The sequence below is a fragment of the Hyperolius riggenbachi genome, chromosome 4 (assembly GCF_040937935.1).
Source record: "Hyperolius riggenbachi isolate aHypRig1 chromosome 4, aHypRig1.pri, whole genome shotgun sequence".
NCBI lineage: Eukaryota > Metazoa > Chordata > Amphibia > Anura > Hyperoliidae > Hyperolius > Hyperolius riggenbachi.
The window spans coordinates 300,497,795-300,513,450 of NC_090649.1; the positions used below are offsets into that span (position 1 = coordinate 300,497,795).

General features: G+C 46.0%; 1 protein-coding gene across 6 annotated transcripts in view; it reads left to right on the forward strand.

Annotated features, from left to right (window-relative positions):
* Positions 1-4,100: 4,100 nt before the first annotated feature.
* The window catches only part of AKAP7 (A-kinase anchoring protein 7), a 301,183-nt gene continuing 289,627 nt past the window's right edge, over positions 4,101-15,656 (forward strand). For all 6 annotated transcript variants that reach the window (XM_068231565.1, XM_068231563.1, XM_068231564.1 and 3 more), the window contains exon 1: positions 4,101-4,351. In XM_068231565.1, the coding sequence (XP_068087666.1) occupies positions 4,111-4,351 (241 nt within the window). In that variant the 5' untranslated portion in view covers positions 4,101-4,110. The remainder of the gene's footprint in view (positions 4,352-15,656) is intronic.

Consider the following 15,656-nt stretch of genomic DNA (forward strand, 5'->3'; position numbering starts at 1 on the left):
CTTAGCCGCAGCTCTCCCCGCAGCGCCGTACAGGGCGACTTTCAGGTCGGCCTGTACGGCGCCTGTGCGAGCGGCGCTGTCAATCACCGCCACGTGAGCCAGAGCGGACTGCGCAGGCGCAGTAGTTCTGCGCCTGCGCAGCCCACGCAGTCGCAGAACAGGCCGACCTGGAGGTCGCCCTGATGTCATCGCCGGAGACCGGGACGGAGCTGCAGGGAGAGCTGTGGCGAGGGACATGCTGGGAGCTTGGGGCTGGAGGAAGCCCCTAGTAAGTAGCACTTATTTTATTTAATTATCCCTGATGATTCCTGTAAAGAGAAACCGTAACCAAGAATTGAACTTCATCTCAATCAGTAGCTGATACCCCCTTTCCCATGAGAAATCTTTTCCTTTTCTGAAACGGATAATAAGGGGGGTCTGTATGACTAATATTGTGGTGAGTGAATAAATAAAAGAAGGATTGACTGTTGGGTGCATAGGAAAAAAGTAGAAAACTTAATATAGCTTATACAAAACATACAATAACTATTGCTTAAAATGTGTCATTAAGGTATAGCAGCATTAGCACAATCAAGGTTGGAGCAAAAATTAAGCTGGAGATCACATATAGCAGGAGGTGTATGGGGCTGCAGTCCCCCACACCTCAAGTCCCAATAAACTGACCCTTCAAAGTTGCATGCAAAGTCTCTGGGTAATCCAGGCATATTGTGTATCAAAATAAGGCCAAAAGCAAAGTACTTGAAGAAGTTCCACAATGTTGTCCTGTCATGTGAGGATAATTCCCCACAGTTCAAATACAGATATATCCCAAACGCGGATACGCCATAGACAAACCAATAGCTTCCAATATGGCTGACATAATGCTTTCATATATATGTCAAAAGTTCATAGTGAATCCCAGTAGTCCCAGACTCAAGACAAGTGCCAAACACCCGGACTGACCCTGCATTCTGGATATGGCCATTAAAGCATGAGGACCTTTTGATCCCCAACGGACTTAATCTGGATGGGTAACTAACATACATGTATAAGCCTGCTTTGCTTCCTGCTGGCTGCTCCACCCAAGTTTCACTCTGCTTATGCGAATGCCATCTTGCTCTGTCCATGATTGTGGTTTGAACTTGGTTCACACTTGTCTTGAGTCTGCGACCAGTACCAGTTGCCTGATGGTGGCCATACATGGTACAATTTTTTCATACAATCTTACCATTTCTATGTAGTATAAGGGTAAATTAAGTGAATATAATGAAAGAATAATTTAGGCAGTTCCCTTATACTACATAGAATTGCTAAGATTGGATGAAAAAATTGTACCATGTATGGCCACCTTGACTCTCCTGCTGATCCTGTGTCTCTTAGGGCTCGTTTCCACTTGTGCGGCGTGCGTCTCGCAGACGCACGCCGCACTGAGCGAGTGGGCGGGATCGCAGGCGAATCCCATGAGCCGTGCCATGCACGGCTATGGGATTCGCAGCCTCGGCAGCGAAAACTGCGGGGTATTCCGGGCGAATCGCTCCCGCGAGCGATTCCGCAGCGGCGCCGTCATCCCCTATGGCAGAGTTTCCCCGTGCGAATCATGTGCGGGGAAACTCTGCAGAATCGGCGGCGAAATCGCCGTAGTGGAAACGGGCCCTAATACTTTCAGCCACAGCTCTTTAACAAGCATGCAGTTCAGGTGCTCTGACTGAAATCAGACTGGATTAGCTGAAAGCTAGTTTCAGGTGTGTGGTTCAGCCACTACTGCACTTAAAGGGAACCTAAACTGAGACGTATATGGAATTTTTCTTTAAAAATACCAGTTGCCTGCTCCCCTGCTGATCCTGTGTCTCTAATACTTTTAGCCACAGCCCCTGAACAGGCATGTAGATCAGGCGCTCTGACTGAAGTCAGACTGGATTAGCTGCATGCTAGTTTCAGGTGTGTGATTCAGGCACTACTGCAGCAAAAGTGATCAGGAGTGCCAAGCAACTGGTATCGTTTAAAAGGAAACATCAATATCCCTCTCAGTTAAGGTTCCCTCTAAAGAGATCAGCAGGGCTGCCAGGCAGCTGGTATTGTTTAAAAGGAAAAATCATATCCCTCTCAGTTATGTTCCCTTGGCGGTATTGACGAGCTCAGCTCGTCAATGACCGCCGGAGGGCACCGCTCAGGCCCCGCTGGGCCGATTTTGATAATTTTTTGTTTAAAACACGCAGCAAGCACTTTGCTTGCTGAGTGTTTCTAACGATCGCCGCCGATGCACCGCTACCCGATGCGAAATAGGCCCCCCCCCGCGCAGGCCCCGTGCGCAGCCTGGCCAATCAGTGCCAGGCAGCGCTGAGGGGTGGATTGGGACTCCCGATGACGTCATGACGTCATCACGGGAAGCCCTAAAGGAAATCCCGTTCCGAACGGGATTTCCGGACGAGCTTGATCGCCGGCGGCGATCGGAAGGGTGGGAGGGAAGGAGCAGGGAGGGGGGAATCATGTAGCTAGCACTAGGCTAGCTACATGATTTTAAAAAAAATATTTTTTAAACAGCTGCGCAGCCACCCTGGCGAAATAAATAGACCGCCAGGGTGGTTAAAGAAGCTGACAGAATAGGGAAGCTGGAAGAAGTCCCAGGTAAGTAAAAATTCTTCTCGTTTTTTCCCCCCTTCATCTTAGGCTGCATTTCCACTTGTGCGGTGCGAATCGCCGCGGTAAAAATTCGCATGCGGATGCGAAATTCGCATGCGGGCCCATGCGAATTCGCACGCGAATTCGCATGGATGACGATGTATGCGAATTTAACCATGGCAGTGCTGGTGTGCATTTCCATTGTTTCTATGCGAATTCGCATGAAAATTCGCATGAAAATTCGCATACCCAAACCTCATGCGAATTTCCTATTAAATACATTGTATGCGATTCGCATAGCGGTATGCGGTATGCGAATTCTGATGGCTCTGCCATGCGAATTTTTTCTGCACAGAAAAACGCAAAGGAATCCTGACAAGTGGAAACAGTCCCATTCACTTGTATTGCTATGCGAATTTGCATGCGAAAAACGCATGCGAATTCGCGATAGTGGAAATGAGCCCTTAAAGTGGATCCGAGATAAACTTTTACTCATTGCATAATTGTGTTCCTTTCATATAGTTTATAGGGCATTCCTCAAGCCAAATACTTTTTTTGTTTTGTTTTAATACTCTAATTCCCTATAAACAAAACAAGCCTTGCCCACAGCTTTTCACAGTGCCTTGGCACTGTAGCAAGGGCTTATGGGAGCTCAATCTGGGCAGGAGAAGGTTACTAGCCAAAGATTTCAGGGGCAGAGGGGAGGAGAGGGGACTGAATTTACACACAGGCAAACTGATAGCATCTCCAGCCCTCAGACTGTGACAATCTGACAAACAGAACATGGCTGCCCTCATTGTATCACAGGAATAAATTATCATAAAATGTTGAAGCTGTTTGCAGCTAGATATGCTGTGTAAACAATCTAAACTTTAGATATATAGACAAGTTACTTGTTATGGTTAGATTTTTATCTCGGATCCGCTTTAAAGGAAAACCTGGAAGTACTTTAAAAAAAAGTTTCACTTACCTGGGGCTTCTGCAGACGTCCTTTGCCCTCACTGGGACAAAACGATCCTGTGTCTGCGCGGTCCAGGCCGCACGCGTTCTTGTTTGTGCTCCCACCACTGGGAGGGTCCTGTGCAAGCGCAGTACGAGAAAACCCTCATACTGTGCCTGCGCAGGACGCTCCTGGCGACAGGCGCCCAAACCAGGAATGCAGTGGCTGAGACAGGCTCAGTCACGGAAAACTAAACTGAGCTGCGGCAGAGGACAGGAGGATCATTTTGTCCAGGCGCGGGCACAGGACGTCTCCAGGGGGCCGGTAGAAGCACCAGGTACAGTAAGTTGAACTTTTTTTTTTAAAGCACTTTAGGGTTTCCTTTAAGTATTTATTCCTTTGAAAAAATGCCAATCAACGAGCTTTACAGATTAGAATGTGCATGATGACAGACAATTATACCGGTATAACTTCTCAAGGCTTTGATTGCAACACCCCAGAAACAGTGGCTTCCTTATATGTAACTTCGCAATTGGGCTAAGTTTGTCCTGCGCAAGGCTCCGTCCCTGTCCATGTTCGCCATGTGGGCTTCTTGCCGTGTGTTTACCTCTGCAGTAAACATCACGTTTCGTGTTGTGAGCCGCCCGCATCGACCTGACGTCACTCGAGCTGCAGTTCTCGGTGTACGAATCCCGCTCCGGGTCCCTCCTTCGATGGAGCAGCCCGCTCTTTCCGCTCCGCCCCCTCCGGGGATTGAAGAAAGTGGGGTGATCCGAGGAGAGGAGACGTGCGCCCAGCGGGAGGAGGAGACAGGTGTGAGCGCGGCCTCTAGCGGCACAAGTGCTGTAATGTAGTAATAATAAACACTGTACGCAATAAACACTGTACTGGGCGCAGTATATTCGGCTTCCCTGCCACAGGCTCTGTGCCTGGATATAGCATAGTTATCAGCACTTTTAAACATTTAGTCCCCTCCAACCAGTGCTAAGTTTGGTTTGGAGACCCTGTAAAACTAAAAGAGAAGGAAATGCTAACCTTCAGGGTTCAGGGCGTAGCTAGAAATGACTGGGCCCCATAGCAAAAGAAAATTATTCCCCCACACACACGCACACAACCTTCCAACCCCACAGGACCTCGGACCTCCCACCCAAACACAGGGATGGATCTGGGGGGGGCAGGCAGGTATCTTGCCCCAGGCGCAGTTTGTTGAATTCTTAAAAATGCGGGGCAAAATTTGGATGGGTAATGGCAGTTTAGGCGCCAAAACCTGATCTTTAGGCACCAAAACCTGACCTTTAGGTGCTAAAACTGGATGGGGAATGGCAGTTTAGGCGCCAAAACCTGACCTTTAGGCGCCAAAACTGGATGGGGAATGGCAGTTTAGGCGCCAAAACCTGACCTTTAGGCGCCAAAACCTGACCTTGCCCCAGGCGCAACTTGGTCTAGATCCGTCCCTGCCCAAACATTTTGTGGGGAAATCTGATTTCCCACAAAATGCAACCAGATTGTCGACAGGTTTCCCTACAACATGCAACCAGATTGTCGGCAGATTTCCCCGCAAAATGCAACCAGATTATCGGCAAATTTTCACACAATATGCAACCAGATTTTTGGCAGATTTCCCCACAAAATGCAACCAGATTTTTGGCAGATTTCCCCACAAAATGCAACCAGATTGTCGGCAGATTTTCCTACAATATGCAACCAGATTGTCGGCAGATTTCCCAACAAAATGCAACCAGATTGGTGGCAGATTTCCCTACAAATTGCAACCAGATTGTCGGCAGATTTCCCCACAAAATGCAACCAGATTTTTGGCAGATTTCCCCACAAAATGCAACCAGATTGTCGGTAGTTTTCCCTACAATATGCAACCAGATTGTCAGCAGATTTCCCAACAAAATGCAACCAGATTGGCGGCAGATTTCCCCACAAATTGCAACCAGATTGTTGGCAGATTTCCCCACAAATTGCAACCAGATTGTCAGCAGATTTCCCCACAAATTGCAACCAGATTGTCGGCAGATTTGCCCACAAATTGCAACCAGATTGTTGGCAGATTTCCCCAAAAAATGCAACCAGATTGTTGGCAGATTTCCCCACAAATTGCAATCAGATTGTCACCAAATTTCCCCACAAAATGCAATCAGATTGTCGCCAGATTTCCCCACAAAATGCAGTATATGTAGCCAGGTCTATAGTGGGCTAACATTAATTACCTGGAAGGAGGGTGGTTGGGCAGGCTGGCACACTATTTGCGGTGCAGACACTGCACTGGGTAGGCAATTAGGTAGCCAGGTGGGAGGGTAGGCAGATAGGTAGACGGGTGGGCAGTTAGGTAGCTGGGTGGCAGGGTAGGCAGATAGGTAGACGGGTGGGAGGGTAGGCAGATAGGTAGCCAGGTGGGCAGTTAGGTAGCTGGGTGGCAGGGGTAGGCAGATAGGTAGACGGGTGGGAGGGTAGGCAGATAGGTACCCAGGTGGGCAGCTGGGTGGCAGGGTAGGCAGATGGGTAGACGGGTGGGTGGGTAGGCAGTTAGGTAGCAGGGTAGGCAGATAGGTAATTTTCAAGACACAAAAGGGGGAGAGAGCCCTGTCCTTGCGAGCTTACAATCTAAAAGGAATGGGGGGGGGGGGGACTAGAGGAGGGGGTATTTGAAATGTTCATAAAGGTTATGCTTGTCACAAGGCTGGGATGTATAATTACCAGACTATTGCTAATTTGCTAGTTTATGGAGCCCTCTATCAGGTTCCAGCACCCTCATACCGCCCAACTTTTTGAGATAAGAAAGAGGGACACTTAAAGAGGAACTTAGTGAAAATGATGTAATAAAAAAAGTGCTTCATTTTTACAATAATTATGTATAAATGATTTAGTCAGCGTTTGCCGATTGTAAAATCTTTCCTTTCCCTGATTTACATTCTAACATTTATCACATGGTGACATTTTTACTGTTGGCAGGTGATGTAGCTGCTGCTTGCTTTTTTGGCAGTTGGAAACAGCTGTAAACAGCTATTTCCCACAATGCAGCAAGGTTCACAGACAGGAAACTGCCAGGAGTAGGTACTCAGCGTTTCTTGTGGGAGGGGTTTTACCACAATATCAGTCATACAGCGCCCCCTGATGGTCTGTTTGTGAAAAGGAATACATTTCTCATGTAAAAGGGGGTATCAGCTACTGATTGGGATAAAGTTCAATTCTTGGCTGGAGTTTTTTTTAAGCAACGCCCCTAAACACGCCCCTGGCACACCCCTAGGCATGCATACCACAAAGATTTCATAAGAGAAATATTTTATAATTCAAACCACACTGGTCCATTGTATCCTGGGTCATTTTTCTTTGTTGTAACATTTGAAAATAAGAAATATATCAATATAAAAGGATGTAAATCACGTTTACAGTCAAACACATTTTTCAGTAGAAAATTACATATATTTACATAGATCTGTACATTAGTCCTGAAAGACGGACAAATGAGGAAGAATGAGGGACTAGGTCCCCAAAGAGGAACTGTCTCTCCAAAAGAGGGACAGTTGGGAGCTATGCCTAAGGTGAACATAGTAATTAGTGGGGAACTTACATGTAACTTGTGGGCTACCTTTGATAAGGTGTTTGCAGCTACTCTTGCTCCCTCTCCCTGCATTTACCTGCAGAGTTTAGCTTGTGGAAAATTCAGCAGTAGTCTACAGTCCTGGCCAAAAGTTTTGAGACTGTCAAAAAAAATGAGTTTTCACAAAGTTTGCTGCTAAACTGCTTTTAGATATTTGTTTCAGTTGTTTATGTGATATACTGGAATATAATTATAAGCACTTCATACGTTTCAAAAGCTTTTATTGACAATTACATGAGATTTATGCAAAGAGTCAGTATTTGCAGTGTTGGCCCTTCTTTTTCATGACCTCTGCAATTCAACTGGGCATGCTCTCAATCAACTTCTGGGCCAAATCCTGACTGATAGCAACTCATTCTTTCATAATTACTTCTTTGAGTTTCTCAGAATTAGTTGGTTTTTGTTTGTCCACCCACCTCTTGAGGAATGACCACAAGTTCTCTATGAGATTAAGATCTGGGGAGTTTCCAGGCCATGGACCCAAAATGTCAACGTTTTGGTCTCCGAGCCACTTAGTTATCACTTTTGCCTTATGACACGGTGCTCCATCATGCTGGAGAATGCATAGTTCTTCACCAAACTGTTGTTGGATGGTTGGAAGAAGTTGCTGTTGGAGGGTGTTTTGGTACCATTCTTTATTCATGGCTGTGTTTTTTGGCAAAGTTGTAAATGAGCCCACTTATGTAATCCTTTACAGGGCCGTATCTATTAAGAGGCACCCGTGGGCCGGTGCCATGGGCGGGTCCTCGGGGGGGGGGGGGGGGGGGCGCCACCTATAGTAAATTTAGTAAATTTATTTATTTATTTATTTATTTTTTTTAATTCTTTTACATTTTTTATAATTTTTTTTTTTTGCGGGGGGGGGGGGGGGGCGAGAGCTTGGGGTGCGGCGAAGAGCACACACACACACGGAGGGTCCCCCCGCCCTACAGCAGAGTGGCAGCGGCCGGCAGGGACGTCATCCTGATCTCTGCATGCCGCTGGTGTGGTCTAGTTAGTGACGTCACTAGACCACGCGGCGGCGCCGGCATGCAGAGTTTCCCTCTTGACTTGCGGTGGACGAGGGACGAGGACACGAGGTAATGTATTTCTAGTTAAGTCTACTCTGCTGACATGATTATTGCTCTTATTTCTGGACAAATCTGCTGTCATTATTGCTCTTATTTCTAGACAAATCTGCTGTCATTATTGCTCGTATTTGTGGTCAAATCTGCTGTCATTATTGCTCGTATTTGTGGTCAAATCTGCTGACATTATTGCACGTATTTCTGATCAAATCTGCTGACATTATGGCTCGTATTTCTGATCAAATCTGCTGACATTATTGCTCGTATTTCTGATCAAATCTGCTGTCATTATTGCTCGTATTTCTGATCAAATCTGCTGTCATTATTGCTCGTATTTCTGATCAAATCTGCTGTCATTATTGCTCGTATTTCTGATCAAATCTGTGCTGACATTATGGCACGTATTTCTGATCAAATCTGCTGACATTATTGCACGTATTTCTGATCAAATCTGTGCTGACATTATGGCACGTATTTCTGATCAAATCTGCTGACATTATTGCTCGTATTTCTTATCAAATCTGCTGACATTATTGCACGTATTTCTGATCAAGTCTGACATTATTGCTCGTATTTCTGATCAAGTCTGACATTATTGCTCGTATTTCTGATCAAATCTGCTGACATTATTGCACGTATTTCTTATCAAATCTGCTGTCATTATTGCTCCTATTTCTGATCAAATCTGCTGACATTATTGCTCGTATTTCTGATCAAATCTGCTGACATTATTGCTCGTATTTCTGATCAAATCTGCTGTCATTATTGCTCGTATTTCTGATCAAATCTGTGCTGACATTATGGCACGTATTTCTGATCAAATCTGCTGACATTATTGCACGTATTTCTGATCAAATCTGTGCTGACATTATGGCACGTATTTCTGATCAAATCTGCTGACATTATTGCTCGTATTTCTTATCAAATCTGCTGACATTATTGCACGTATTTCTGATCAAGTCTGACATTATTGCTCGTATTTCTGATCAAGTCTGACATTATTGCTCGTATTTCTGATCAAATCTGCTGACATTATTGCACGTATTTCTTATCAAATCTGCTGACATTATTGCACGTATTTCTGATCAAATCTGCTGACATTATTGCTCGTATTTCTGATCAAATCTGTGCTGACATTATGGCACGTATTTCTGATCAAATCTGCTGACATTATTGCTCGTATTTCTTATCAAATCTGCTGACATTATTGCACGTATTTCTGATCAAATCTGTGCTGACATTATTGCACGTATTTCTGATCAAATCTGCTGACATTATTGCACGTATTTCTGATCAAATCTGTGCTGACATTATTGCACGTATTTCTGATCAAATCTGCTGTCATTATTGCTCGTATTTCTTATCAAATCTGCTGACATTATTGCTCGTATTTCTGATCAAGTCTGACATTATTGCTCGTATTTCTGATCAAATCTGCTGACATTATTGCACGTATTTCTTATCAAATCTGCTGACATTATTGCTCGTATTTCTTATCAAATCTGCTGACATTATTGCACGTATTTCTGATTAAGTCTGACATTATTGCTCGTATTTCTGATCAAGTCTGACATTATTGCTCGTATTTCTGATCAAATCTGCTGACATTATTGCACGTATTTCTGATCAAATCTGCTGACATTATTGCACGTATTTCTTATCAAATCTGCTGACATTATTGCACGTATATTTCTGATCAAATCTGCTGACATTATTGCACGTATTTCTGATCAAATCTGCTGACATTATTGCACGTATTTCTGATCAAATCTGCTGACATTATTGCTCGTATTTCTGATCAAATCTGCTGACATTATTGCACGTATTTCTGATCAAATCTGTGCTGACATTATTGCTCGTATTTCTGATCAAATCTGTTCACATCACGTGTATTTTCTTGAGAAAACCTGCACAATTATGTGAATTTTCTGGGGAAAGGGTGACCAAAACTTGGGCCCACTGTCTTTGCGTTGCACTTTTAAAGGGAACCCGAGGTGAGAGTAATATTTTAAGCAATACCAGTTGCCTGGCTGCCGTGCTGGTCCTCTGCCTCTAATTCTTTCAACCACAGACCCTGAACAAGCATGCAGCAGGTCGGGGGTTTCTGACAATATTGTCAGAACTGACAAGATTAGCTGCGTGCTTGTTTCTGGCGTAATTCAGTTCACTACTGCAGCCAAATAGATCAGCAGGGCTGCCAGGCAACTAGTATTGTTTAAAGGGTCACTTAAGCCAAATAAAAAAAATGAGTTTTACTCACCTGGAGCTTCTACCAGCCCCATGAAGCTGTCCGGTGCCCATGTAGACTCGCTCTGATGCTCCTGGCCCTGCCGGCAGCCACTTAAGGTTTCGGCGACAGGAGCCGACAGGCCGGGAACGCGAGTGATTCTTCGCATTCCTGGACGTAATAGCGTCTTCTATGCTGTTATATGATATATGCTATATGCTATAACAGCATAGAGGGTGCTATTATGGCCAGGATCGCGAAGAATCACTCGCGTTCCCGGCCTGTCGGCTCCTGTCGCCAAAACCGGAAGTGGCTGCCGGCAGGGCCAGGAGCATCGGAGCGAGTCTATGTAGGCACCGGACAGCTTCAGAGGGCTGGTAGAAGCCCCAGGTAAGTAAAACTATTTTTTTTATTTGGCTTAAGTGTCCCTTTAAAAGGAAATAAATATGGCAGTCTCCATATCACTCTCACCTCGGGTTCACTTTAAATTACAGTTAGCTCCGCCCTCATCTGGTCATGGCTATGCCCATTTTTTTCGCGCGCTGCAGGTTATAGCCACAAAAATTGGTCCAGCCCCTGCATAGCACCCCCCCAAAAAACCCTGGAGCCGCCACTGACTGTACTTATACTAGTTATTTATATAGCGCCAACATATTACGCAGCGCTGTACAAAGTATATATTGTCTTGTCACTAACTGTCCTACAGTGGGGCTCACAATCTAATCCCTACCATAGTCATATGTGTATGTATGTATCGTAGTCTAGGGCCAATTTTTAGGGGGAAGTCAATTAACTTATCTGTATTGTATGTTGTTGGGATGTGGGAGGAAACCAGAGTGTCTTAAGGAAACCCACACAGACACAGGGAGAACATACAAACTCCTTGCAGATGTTCACCTGGCTGGGATTTGAACCGGGGACCCAGTGCTGCAAGGCGAGAGCACTAACCACTACGCCACCGTGCTGCCATACTACTGTACTATATTGTACTGCCATCTTCAGCAGTACTTCAGAGTACGTAGTCATGTCACTGACTATCCTCTGAGGAGCTTACAATCTAATCCTACCATAGTCTAATGTCCTACCATATTCTTATGTATTTATATAGCACTGGCATCTTCTGCAGCACTTTGCAGAGAACGTAGTCATGTTACTGACTTTTCTCAGGGGAGCTCACAATCTAATACCTACCACTATTTTGTGCGAGAGAACACTGGCTAATGTGTGTGTGTGTGTGTGTGTGTGTGTGTGGGGGGGGGGGGGGGGGGGGGGGTCACTTTACTCATACCTGGGGAGAAAACATGGCCCCACCGACTTTGGGCTGCACTCTTACTAGGAAATTTTAATTGACCACACCCACTGTGTTATGGACACGCCCACTGCATTCTGTGGCCACGCCCAATTTTTGCCTTCCTCCTCCTGGGGGGGGGGGGGGGGGCGTCATAGGTTTGGGGTACCTAGGGGAGCCCAAACCCTAAATACAGCCCTGATCCTTTATAATAAAACCCCTGTGTCCCTGCGTCACGCTGTCCCTGTGTAGCTTTGTCCGTGCTTTTTGCTACTGCACATGTGTGCAGCACGGACCCAGCCGAGCGGGCGGAGTGTGAGCGGGAGGCCGGGTGTGCGGTGGGTGAGCGGGCGGCCGGGTGTGCGCGTGGCAAAAGACACAGACCTAGGGCCCGTTTTTTGAACGGGCTTAGGTCTGCTAGTTGTCAATAAAAGCCTTTGAAACGTATGAAGTGCTTATAATTATATTTCAGTACATTACATAAACAACTGAAACAAAGAAAGATCTAAAAGCAGTTTAGCAGCAAACTTTGTAAAAACTCCTATTTTTGATAGGTTGTAGTAAGCTACGCCCACACTATTTGGCCAATCACAAAGCTTAATGCTGTAGAGGGTGCTGTGAATGGAGAACTAATCCCTATGATGTTTTCTGCTGGGTACCCTAACTAGATTAGCTCTGAAAACTCCAAAGATACTGCCTTTCGTTCTCTCGTTTGGGCTTTACTGTCATTGAACCAATATCTTGTTTGCCTACCTTGGCTATGATGGTTGACAGTGACACGCTGCTGTACCTTACTTCGGACAATATAATCACATATTGTAATAGTACTTTCACATTTGAGTGTTAGCAGTGCGGTGTAATTGGTCGACATAACACGATGCATGCAGTCTGGTACTGTATAATGCACGTGTGAACAGGGGCGTGCAATGGGGCATACTTTGTATGTACTGTAAGGGTCGCACAGTATGCATAATGCATGGTGCGACTTTTCCCCTCTGTTGCCATCCTGTTTTTACAGGCTACAGACCGTAACATTTCACTGTGAACGTTGTCTTATTGCATTACGGCTTGGTTCACACTACATCCTACATTAGATGCTGGCACAGTGCTGCTCCAGTGGCTTTCACACTCCATCTGAAGCAAATGCATTTCATAGATTATGGTCTATGGATCACGCATCCTGGTAAAAGAGAAATGTGAATCGATCCCATGTTTCACATATGGTCCGATAACATCTCCAATGTGCATTGGCTCTGATTCGACAAAACAACAAAACATGTATATTTTGGGTTGCATTGTGAACAGAGCCGTGGATTCCAATAGGTTGTAGTAAACTAAGCCCAGACTGTTTGGGAAACCACAACGCTATAAGAGGGTGGTGTGTTTGGAGAACTGCTCCCTATGAGGTTTCCTGCTGGGTTCCCTAAACTAGACTAGCTGCGGCAGCCCTGGCACTGGAGCATGGACTGCGGTGTTGGACAGAGGAGGAATGAAAAATGGTAGGCTATATTTTACCTGCACTAGTATGCCAAACTCTGCGAGGGAGAAGGTGAAAATGGCACTATCATGGTTGGCAGTATGACAGGGCACTGCAGTTGGGCGAACTATAACTGGGGGCTCTATAGTTGAAGGCAATTGTACCAGAGGGCAAAGTAACTTGCGAAGACTATTTACAAGGAGAATGTTAAACACAGTCATGTAATTTACTATTATGGTAAGGACACTAATGGGGCTCATTGAAATAAAAGGAGGTCTAATGTCCATGGCCAGTACCTGGAGTCGGTGGTTTCATAAAATGAGGAGTCGGATTTGGAATCGGATGATTTTTGTACCGACTCCACAGCCCTGGCTGGAACTATACCATTGCTTGCACAATTTTCATATTTGGCGAAGCCACTCCAAAGAAAATCCCTTTGTAAAGTAATTCTGGTGACCAAGGGATCCCGTCATAAAAAAGGCAGCTGTCAATGGAGTAGTTATACCCAAGCTAGTTAACAATGCTCACCCCCTACCACAGAGCAGATCACCTGACCATGCCTGCCTCTTCCAGCAGACCCCCCCCAACCCCCAACCGAGTGTGTTTGCAAAAGACATGCGTACCTCTTATAATCATGCCTTGACTGCAGTATTAGTAAGTTAGCAGAGACAGATTAAAGTTAATCTGGGCTCTAGGCAAGATAGCAAGTGAGGCTCCTTTTGCTTGCCCCCCCCCCCCTTTTTTAAGGTGAGATATTAAATGGGGTCATAGCAGGTGCTAGCCAGGCCCTTGGATACCTACCTTTCTCTAGCCACCTGCCTAGGGTGCCTTGTGGATAATCCACCTCAGCTGAGGAGGTTGAGAAGGGTTAAAGAAAACCTGAGCCGACAAATGTAAAAAATCTGATACTTAGCCAGGGCTTCCTCCAGCCCCATATGCATCACTGAGTCTCTCGCCATCCTCCCGAGTGCCTCCATTCTCCTGCTAGAGCTTCCAGTGGTCTGGCGCAGTAGGTTTCTTCTGGGCATGCACGGAGGGGCCACGGATGCGCAGAAGAGACCGGTTGGCGCGACTGAGCTAGATTTCCAGGTCCACTAGCAAGAGAACGGAGACAATCTGGAGGACAGCAAGGGATTCAGTGATGCATATGGGGCTGGAGGAAGACCCATGTAAGTATCAAATCTTTTACAGTTGTTGTCTCAGGTACACTTTAAATGAAGATGATGAGACTTTACGCATCTGTCTCTTAGCAGCAGGGAGAGGATGTTGGTGTGGTCACACGGTCTGCTCTGTTCTCACAGGGAAAGATTAGCTAGTAATATATTAATAAGAGGTTTTTATTTCACTCAATTGATTCACAGGCTTTGGTCCTTATGTGACAAGTTCCTATAGTGCTACCAAATGCATATATGCAGTGCCTTGTGAAAGTATTCATCCCCCTTCTGTGGTTGCACTGTTTTGTCTTGTTGCGACTTGAAATTAAAGAGTACCTAAGCTAAAAATGACAGAGCCTGCCATGACAGGCTCTGTCCTAATGAGGACGGATGGGAAGGTCACAGGTATGGCCGACTCTAGGGTAACCTGGGCAGCATTGAAGGAGACAGGAAGGTGCACCGGGCACCCATAGCAGCAATGTTTTTCTCCGGCCTAGTGTCCTGTCTCACATGTAATTGCACTAGAGGCGGAGATAGAAAAAGTGCCCCCCCCCCCTCCCATGCCCAATCCAAGTATAGGTAATATTTGGGAGTTAAATACTTACCTGTTCTGGCATCCTACCTCCAGGGATGGTATCACTCCACCTCCTTCAGAGAGTGGGCCCTAGTGATTCTTCAAAATTGCAGCCGAGGCTCTGGCCACGCCCATCTGTCTTGCCTCGGCCCACCCCTAGCTCGGCTGCCGCTGCCTAATTAGTGGGTGGGGTTGAGCCCCGACCACGCAGGCGGAGATTTCGGAAGAGCTTCGCCAGTCTTCAGAAACATGGCAGCAACTGTACTGCTGAAAAGGGGGTGGAGCGTCACCTGTGACCCAAAGTCGTCAGGACAGGTAGGTATTTAACCCTGTGACCCCCGCATCTGTCCTCATTGACAGGCTCTGCCATTTTTAACTTAGGTACTCTTTAAATAGACTTTCATTCGGATTAGATGTAATGGACTTAAAGGAAACCTGATACAACAATAAAAATAGTTTCACTTACCTGGGGCTTCTGCCAGCCCCTTGCAGCCGCCCTTTGCCTGCAATGTTCCTGAACGATCCCCCGCCATGGCTCAGTTTTGATTCTAGCAGTCAATGGCCACTGTTCCTGCATCGTCGTTCACGCACCTGTAGCCAGAAGCATTCTGCGCAGGCTCAGTAGAGATTTTCTCGTACTGCACCTGTGCAGGACACTCCCGACGACAGGAGCATGAACAAGGACGCACCCAGGGCCGCGCAGGCACAGTGACCTTTGACT